At 40.9% G+C, this 8,540-nt stretch overlaps 1 protein-coding gene and 1 long non-coding RNA gene across 7 annotated transcripts in view; one reads left to right on the forward strand and one right to left on the reverse strand.

The window, feature by feature from the left end:
• Nucleotides 1-5,146, reverse strand: part of LOC144228148 (uncharacterized) — a 63,654-nt gene extending 58,508 nt beyond the window's left edge. For both annotated transcript variants that reach the window (XR_013334136.1, XR_013334135.1), the window contains exon 1: nt 5,091-5,146. This is a non-coding gene — a long non-coding RNA (uncharacterized LOC144228148). The remainder of the gene's footprint in view (nt 1-5,090) is intronic.
• Nucleotides 5,147-6,330: 1,184 nt separating this feature from the next.
• CDIN1 (CDAN1 interacting nuclease 1) overlaps nt 6,331-8,540 on the forward strand; it is a 208,679-nt gene continuing 206,469 nt past the window's right edge. The window contains exon 1 of one of the 5 annotated variants that reach the window (XM_077759962.1): nt 6,331-6,370. Coding sequence is in view for 1 of the 5 variants with exons in the window: in XM_077759958.1 (XP_077616084.1) it covers nt 6,590-6,690 (101 nt within the window). In the remaining 4 variants the exon portion in view is untranslated. Of the gene's footprint in view, nt 6,691-8,540 lie in introns of all 5 variants that reach the window. The other 4 variants (XM_077759958.1, XM_077759961.1, XM_077759959.1 and 1 more) reach the window with 4 other exon arrangements.

The following is an 8,540-nucleotide window of genomic DNA, read 5'->3' on the forward strand; positions in this document are numbered from 1 at the left end:
CACATGCTGGCTCCTGTGTTAACGTGTTGACTGACGGAATGTCCACATGGTGGGAGGCTTACTGACATGATTTCAGTCATAGCTCTGTGAATGGAAGAGTGCCCATTAGTCAAGTCACAGAAATCTCTGCCTTGTTCCAGAGGGTCCTTTGCATCATTCCCACATTGTCGGAATGCAGCTCATTGCTGGAACTGAAGGATGGCCCACCCTTGTGCTTCAAGCACTCACCCTGTGAAAATTCGTCTCCTAACCTCAGAAACTTGCTGCTCCACTCTTAATATGACACTAGGGTCAAAACTGCCAAGTGTTGATAAGAATACCTTTGGCTCATGATTGTAATATAAAGTGAACAGAGCGGGACTCGAATTGTAATATACAGTTTGATTTTATCTATGAAGAGAAAAAACTTTGTAGAAAAATGACTGGAAGAAATAATGCCAACATGGGTAGAGCCATGGCTTCCAAGTGATGGGACTAAGGATAATTTATAGTATCTGATCTTGTGTTGTTGGCTACAAGGAGCATATGTTTCTTTGATGATCATGAAAAGAGAAATTAAGTATAAAAAGAAAGACAGATTTTTATAGCCTCACATTTAAAAGTGAAATCTAAAGAAACTGGTTGAAGCTCTAAGCCATATTGTATCTCAGTTTCCCCATATGCCAAGTAGGTATGAGAATGCCAGTTATAGATTCTGTGATGGCAATACATGAGATAAGCATGTAATATACTTTCATTTGCTCAAAATAAAAGAGCCTATTATTATTATAATAATCTTTATACTTATCTCGGAAGGAACTCCTTCCCCTAACTCTCCTTCTATCAATCACGAAGAAGGAAAGGGTTATAAATCCTGACTGGCATCTTGCCTGCTCTTTTGAAAGTCTAACCCAGTGGGATGGCAAAAGAGAGTAATTTTTTAAATGAAGAGACTTTAGAGCTAATCTCCATCTGACATGTGCTTCCAACTCCAGCTTATGTTGAAAGAAGTGCTTATTAAGGACAGACTTGATTCCTTGCCTCTCATTCTTCTTTCTACGGAGAAACCGTCTACTTCACCAGCAGAGTCCCTTTCAATTCCTGAATTTATACATGTGAGAAAACCTTCAGAACATGATATATTCTTGCAGAATGGTCTGTGGGACAAGAAGAGTGATTGACAACTGCAGAAATTACATCTGAGGTTTAGTCCTGCAGGAAAAGGGGATACAAATTGCCTGCAAATTATCCACAAGTCCCTGATGAGCCTGAGGAGAAAATTTAAGAGGCTTCAGTCTTTCTTCAACAAATATTTCACGTGTCTCCCTTTACTATAACACACCAACACCCAAGAGAAATTGTCCCTGTAAAAACACTTTGTTTTCTATCCTTGTCAAATGTGTTCAATGTAAGTGTGCAAATGCCAATTAATAGTCTTTATCACGTGCCAGTAGGGGTCCATGTATGACTCGGAACAGGTGTATAAACTCTGCGATGGGTTTAGAATTTAAAGAAATTAGGTTTGATGCTATAAAAACATGTGGCGTTAACTTTATAGAATGCATAATGAAATAGCCTGTAAGGATTTGCACTGCTGATCTTAATAACTGCATATCACTTGAGAAGAACTAAATACAGTAGAATAAAGGCAATAATAATGATGATGGATACTTACAAGGCACAAGTTATACTTCTAAGAGTACACGGAAATGTGATGTCCTAGACTTCGCACAAACCTGGCTTACGATGGTGGCTTTCTAAAATACTAACCCAGCACTACTCACAAATGTGATCAGCAAACTAGTGCTGGTCCTCAAAGTTTGTCTTTCATGTTTTGATGTGAAAAGTATAGAAATTGAGAATAAGCACTTAGAACCTTTTATATCAATTTGGTAGGGTAATTCTAAGTCTATTGACTCTCATAACAAATTGGGGCCTTGCACTTTATGTCTTTGTCTTTTTAAATTTCATTTTTTGCGTAATTCATTTTTATCGTATTTTACAGAAATATTTGTCCATGAAAAATTGGGGGAAACCTGGGACCTCAATGCAGATACTTTGAGGAATACTATTCTAAAATGTTGTAGGGGCACCTGGGTGGCTCAGTCAGTTGGACATCTGACTTCAGCTCATGATCTTGTGGTTTGTGAGTTTGAGACCGAGCCTGACATCTGGCTCACTGCTGTCAGCATGGAGCCGGCTTCAGATTCTCTGTCCCCCTTTCTCTGTCCCTCCCCAGCTAGCACTCTCTCTCTCTCAAAAATAAAAATAAGCATTAAAAAATTAAAATGTTATAAAGTAATTGATGGGATAAATAGAAACCACTTCTCTAAGCCTTATGTTTCTCATCTGGAAAATTGATTTAATAATAGCACTTACCTGTTAAAGCTAGATCTGAGAATTAGGGGAAGAGAGATATATGTAAAGCTTAGCATGGTGCCTTGGTAAATCATCCCGCCCCCACTCAAGTATTCTTGAATAACACAGATTTGCAAAGATGCCATTCTGAAATATGTGTGCTCAGGACTTCAGTTCTGTTTGTAACAGGTCTTCGGTGAATTCCCCCATCAACACATAAACTCCTTCTGGAATCAGGGCACTTGGTTTGATAAACTAGGAGTTCATACATGACTGCCTTGGATGAAGCTACCAAACATTTGGATTTTTGGTCTTCTCTGACTATTTAGTGTAACTGTCTCACCATCATGGTATGGAATGTCCGTCTGTATTTTTTCCTTTTGTTTTCCTCAAATCATTAGGTTGAGTAATTGTTGCAAGCCTAGACAACTGAATTATTTTGATCTTTATTGCTTACTAAGTGCTTACATTATGTTGAGACCAGGATAAAATGACTTGTCACTCATGGATGGCAAGTATGGAAACATAAACTTCGCTTCCAAAAGATGCATCACTTTAGGTGGTACTTCATAGAGCAAAGAGAACAACATGCAATCTCTTCTATTCAAAGATGCCAAACAACTTTTTAAAGGTGTGTTTTGGCGAGATGACAAAATGGAAGGTCATTGCTTCTTCAGCAGGCACTGCTGGTGGCCAAAGAAAGTAGCCAGCTAGTTCAGAGCATAAATGCTAATTAAGGATTATTCAACCAAATAGTTTTTTCTTTTTGAATTATAGTACAGAGTGATGGGGAACATGGGGCTTTGCAGTCAGACTAGCTTGGATCCAAACCACGGTTTTATGACTTAACTGGATCCATTAGACAACTTCTTTACTCCCCTTGAGCCTCAGTTTCCTGAACTATAATAGGATAATGGCTAATGGGATAAGGTTTGAGCATAATAGGTGTTTAAATAATATTAAGTCCCTTTATTCTGTTAGTGAACTTCAATTATTTTTCTTTAAAATAATCAATGAGATGACTTTAGCAAGCTTCCATGAATAGAAGCAGACTTTGAAATATAATAAAAATAATATGTCAGTATGTATTTTTAAAAACATGCATTAGATTTGGCAGAGTCAGTGAAAAATGGACTGTTTACAAATGCAACTGACTCTTTCCAAGGTCAAGCATCTTCTACTCCTTTTCACTATGCCTAGAACTCTTTGCTCCAGCCAGAATAACTTTCCCATGCGCGTGACTTGGCTCATTCTTATTTTTAGTTCTTTGTGTTTAGTACTCTTCTTGAAATGACCTTCTGATGCCTCCCTGCCACACCCCACACTCCTTTACAATTGTCCGTCATTCAGGGCATCCAGGAATTGGCAGAAAGAGATCTGGTCAAGCCAATCTCCCCAGCCCATCTTTCAGGGCTATAGGTTCTTTGAGGTGGCTGTACTACTCCCCACTTTGACACATTCTCTTGCTGTGATTTTGTACACATTTTTCATATTTGTAGATTCTTTCTCCCTATAGAACTATAATGTTCTTTTCTTGGGGGTTACACTGTGACATTCAGGATCAGAAAGACTGTCACTTGCTCAAGGCTACAAAATTTATGACTGATTTGAAACAGGTAGCTACTTCTTTGAGTTTTTAGTTTGGTATTTTTTTCATTTCACGATCTACTTCGCTTAGTGGGGAAATGGTATTAGTGACTGAGATACAGTAGGGGAACTTCACAGATGGAAAGGCAGCTCTAGAAGGAATAGAGCAGATGAGGGGCATGGAGTGCAATGTGAGAAATGGGGAAGAATGGCTGGAAGGGTAAGGCGGAGAGAAAAGAGCCTCAAAGGAGTAATTATCTTACTCTGAGCATTTCACATTAATAAATAAATAAATAAATAAATAAATAAACATTAAACACCACCACTACTGAATTTCTGCTTTGCTTCTATTTTGTACATAATAAACAACCCTACTGTCACCGCCAATGAAAACAACAGCATAACTGTGCTTTTCCCCTGGCGCTAACTCTAAACAATCTACTGGATTTGGGTCAAAATTGTAAACTGCCAGCATGTTAGAAGTAAAAAACAGAAAAACCTGTTTTCTTCCCCGAACGGTTGTGAGGGTGAATACAGGACAAGAGCCAGAGAGAAGAGTCACCATAAAAAAGAACTAGTGCAAACATCCTTGAACTGATGTTTTCTATAAAAATCTGTTGGCTGTGAATTGGAAAGACTGAAGTGGGGAAGGAGAGAGGAATGGGGGGTCAAGTGGTGTCTGCTTATCATCAACTAGCTTTCATGTAAAAGTCGTGGCAGGGTCAGCAACAAACTAGCCAGGTGGGAACTCCAGGCCATGCTGCCATAAATAAATAGTTATGTACTAATGTCACACAACCAGGGCTAGATGCAAAGCATATGGGGGGAAAAAACCATTCTGATATAAATATTAAAAAAACAAAAAAGCAAAAAAAACTATGGTTGCTGAATTCAGGATTCACTGTTGATACTGGATTTTGAGACACCTGGGAATACAAAGTGGTGCAGCTTTTCAAAAACCTGCTCTAAAAGGTTCTTTGAAATGTGGATTGTTCCCTTCCAAAAAAAAAAAAAAATCCTTAACCTTTGGCCTAAGAGAGTTGTTACTTTCTGGTGTAGTAATTAAGCATTAAGAGTTCTGTTTGTAACAGGTCTTCTGTGAATTCTGGCAAGACCACAGACCCTGGAACCAAATTTCAAAAGTTTGAACTCATACTGTTGCTTACTTGTTCTCTTGACCTCTGGGAAAGTTACTGAAATTTTCCACGCCTCAGTTTATTCACCCTGCACAAAAGGGAGAGGAGGATTATAATGCCGATAGTACCTGTTTGGTAGGAAATGATGAAGATTAAGAGAGTTAAGGTGCAGAAAACAGACAATACCTGGTCAACACTCATGTCCATGTGACACATCATTATCAAGTAGTCTTAAAAGGCTTTTTATCTTACACAGACTGCCCCTACGCTAAGGAATCTGTTACTTGTACTAACTCATTTAAATGCTAACAAAAACTCCATGAATTAAAAATCAATTTTACAGACAGAGGAACTAAGGCTTAGATGGATTCAGAAATGTATCCAAGAAAGCATATCTAAGCTAAATTTCCAATCTAGGCCTTACTCCAGATTAAAAAAAAAAAATTAGTACATTCTTTAAAATGGAAACACTTTTTCTTTCATTCGCTTAAAATGTTATAATTTGAAAAGAAACACATGGCCTCCTAAAAACCAAAGAGATTTTTAAAAAGGAATGAAAGGAGGGGCTGATGTCCTAATAAACTGCCTCAGGAGGCCTGAGATCCTATCACAGCACCTAAAGAACAGTAATCCATTCAATGACTCATTTCTGGAGAGCCTACTATTTTCTGAGAGCTCAGAATACAAAAACGGATTAAGAACTGATTTCAGTCCCTAAGTACCTAACTCTAGGGAGTGAGAGGGATACTCTTTACTATGGGCTGTTTGACGATGTCGGATTTGTTTTCTACTGTTTTCCAACATGAACCAAAAGTCCCTTCCACGGGAGCAGCAGAAGTTGCCGGACTTCCCTCAACACGAGCCAGGCTGTAGGTCACAGCCATCCGAGTGGGTTTAACTGCCAGGCTCAGGGTCGCAGAGTGCGGAGAGACTTTAGCGGACTGAAGACGGCTTTCTTTGTAAGGCGTCTTGGATTGGAGCTGCGCTAAACGGGCGCGTTTGGCAGCGTATTCAAATCGCGCGCCCTAGCAGTCGCTTTCCGGAGCTCAAGCATAAAGATCGTGGGTATGGTACCCGTGTGTTCTGCCGCCTGGTCTGTGCGCGAAGGCTCGCTGACTTCTGGCAGCTGGGAGAGCGGGCGCTGCGCGAAAGCCCAGGTTGATCCCAGGTGGGCGCAGCCAAGACGCCAGCCGGCGGCGACTTAAGCGCCGCCTCTGCTGACGGCACTACTTCCTGGTTGTTTTGCCCTTAAGTAACATGGCGGCCGGTTGTCTTCGGCGGGGCCCATTGCGGCTGCTCAGAAAGCCAAGGTAGGGCACTCGGGTCTACAGCCCGCCCCCCGACGCCGAGCTGCAGTGTGAAGCCTGGTCTGGGCAGCTAGTGGTAAAAGGGATATAGGAGCAAGCCCAAAACGACGAGGACCCGGCGCCGTGCCACGGTGTGCCCACCCCTCGTCTCCCGGCACCAAGGCTGCTGGAGCCCAGGGTGTTTTTTCCTTGTCCCCGCCACTTCCCAGTCCCTGGCCCAACATGATACTGACCAAAGCCCAGTACGACGAGATAGCCCAGTGTCTAGTGTCTGTGCCGCCTACCAGGCAGAGCCTGAGGAAGCTGAAGCAGAGGTTCCCCAGGTAAGTGTCCGTCTCCACTCGCACAGCCCTTTAGCCCTTTGCTGCAGCGGCTGTGTCTGGGCATCCCAGACAGCGCTCAGGAGCCACGTGTCACACATGAGCGGGGAGGAACAAGAGTGTCTGGTGTTAGGAGGTCAGGGATGTGAAGAGGTTTCTTCTTTCACAGTCTTCCAGAAGAGACTCTTAAATGGATGAATCCCTGGTAGCCTTCCAAGGCCATGAAATTAAATTTAAGTCCATTCATGTTTATGGAAAACTTGGGTGTGTTCTAGGTGATGGGTGCACATAGTAGGTGCCTCATAAATGTCTAGTGGTTAATTGACAGATGCTAGGAATGAATGATAGGTGGCAGGGCCCTCTCAAAGTGGAACTACAAATTGTAGATTCAGAAGGAGGAAATGGAGGAGCCTTTTCACTTGGTCCCTGGAAACAAACAAGGGACCCCAGGCCTGAAGGGGCCTCCTCCTGTTCACCTTTGACCCTAAAGCAGTTAATCGATCTCAGTCATTCTCAGTCCAGTCAGAGATTGACGCTCTAGGGATTCCACTCTTGGGGCAACACTGGACGTTTCAACAGCCATGTATATACACATTCCAGGTGTATTTCATACTTCCCACCTCCCCAGAACTCGTCTGTTGTTGGTGATTTGAAGATTATCCAACTTTCTAAGAAGGGACGTTAGGAACTCTATATTATAGACTTAACTCATTTTAAAGATGTGTGCACCGAGGCCCAGACATTACACAAAGAACCAGTCTAGGAAAATGAAGTTATTATATTTTGGCCGAGTTAGAGTATAGCATGTTTGTTTACTTTTCTTCTGATTGGAAACCAAGTCCAAATTTGTACCTTTTTTTTTTTTTTTTTGTGGCACTGAGCATGATTAACCCCTAATGGAGAGCCTCTCTGGGCTTGAGCTGTAGCTCAGAAACAGATACCATCAAAGAAATATTTTCTTGAAGAACGAGAGATTGTTGGATCATTGGTATTAATAAAGTACAGATTGAAGAGTAAATTAAAGGTCTTTTATGACCTCAGGTTTTTTTTTGAAAGACTCAGTTTTCCTAATCTGTAAAATGAAGGAATTTATTTTTAATATTATTCAGGTATAATTAAAAGAAATATTTCTCCTTTCATAGTTTTAAGATTTTTTTATCAGACTTGCTAACAAGGAACAAAACTGACCAATTTGAATTTAATTATCTTTCATTAACTCTGTCAGCTCTGCCAATGAACAGTGGAATGGGTGAAGGCTAGTTAGCTGAGGGAAATACGTAGATTTTTCTGGGCAGTTTTAAGGGAAAGCATGCATTTTGATTTTCTGTTCTCCTTATGTTCTTATATTACTACTGTATTTTTGCTTTTCTTTCTTCTCCTCTTTTTCCTCACCTCTTTCTCTCTTTTTTTCCAGTCTTCTCCATAAGAGGTAGTCTCCCCTTAGGCTTACGAAGGAATTATGAAGTACCTGATGACAGGTGCCCTCAGTTTAGGGCACCATGCCTATTCTCTGATGCTCTTTCTCTGATGCTCTTTTTTTTTTTTTTTTATTCCTATTCATGATATGGCCAAATAATTGTCATTTTTCCCAAATACCATTCGGGGAATAAATAACTCTTCTTCCACTGGAAACTTTATTTAGAGAGTCTGTTGCTACTACTCTGCAAAGGAATTAAAGGGTCATTCAGCAGCATGGGTGGGATTCTATACACAGCGTGACTTTGGAGTTGGCTTCATAATTTTCATTATGGCACTGTTTTACAGTCATTGGTGGGGCACCTGGGTGGCTTAGTTGGTTAAGCGTTGGACTCTTGATTTCAGCTCAGGTCATGATCTCACAGTTTAGTGGGAAA

Source organism: Crocuta crocuta, unplaced genomic scaffold (assembly GCF_008692635.1).
Source record: "Crocuta crocuta isolate KB4526 unplaced genomic scaffold, BGI_CrCroc_1.0 scaffold293, whole genome shotgun sequence".
Lineage (NCBI taxonomy): Eukaryota > Metazoa > Chordata > Mammalia > Carnivora > Hyaenidae > Crocuta > Crocuta crocuta.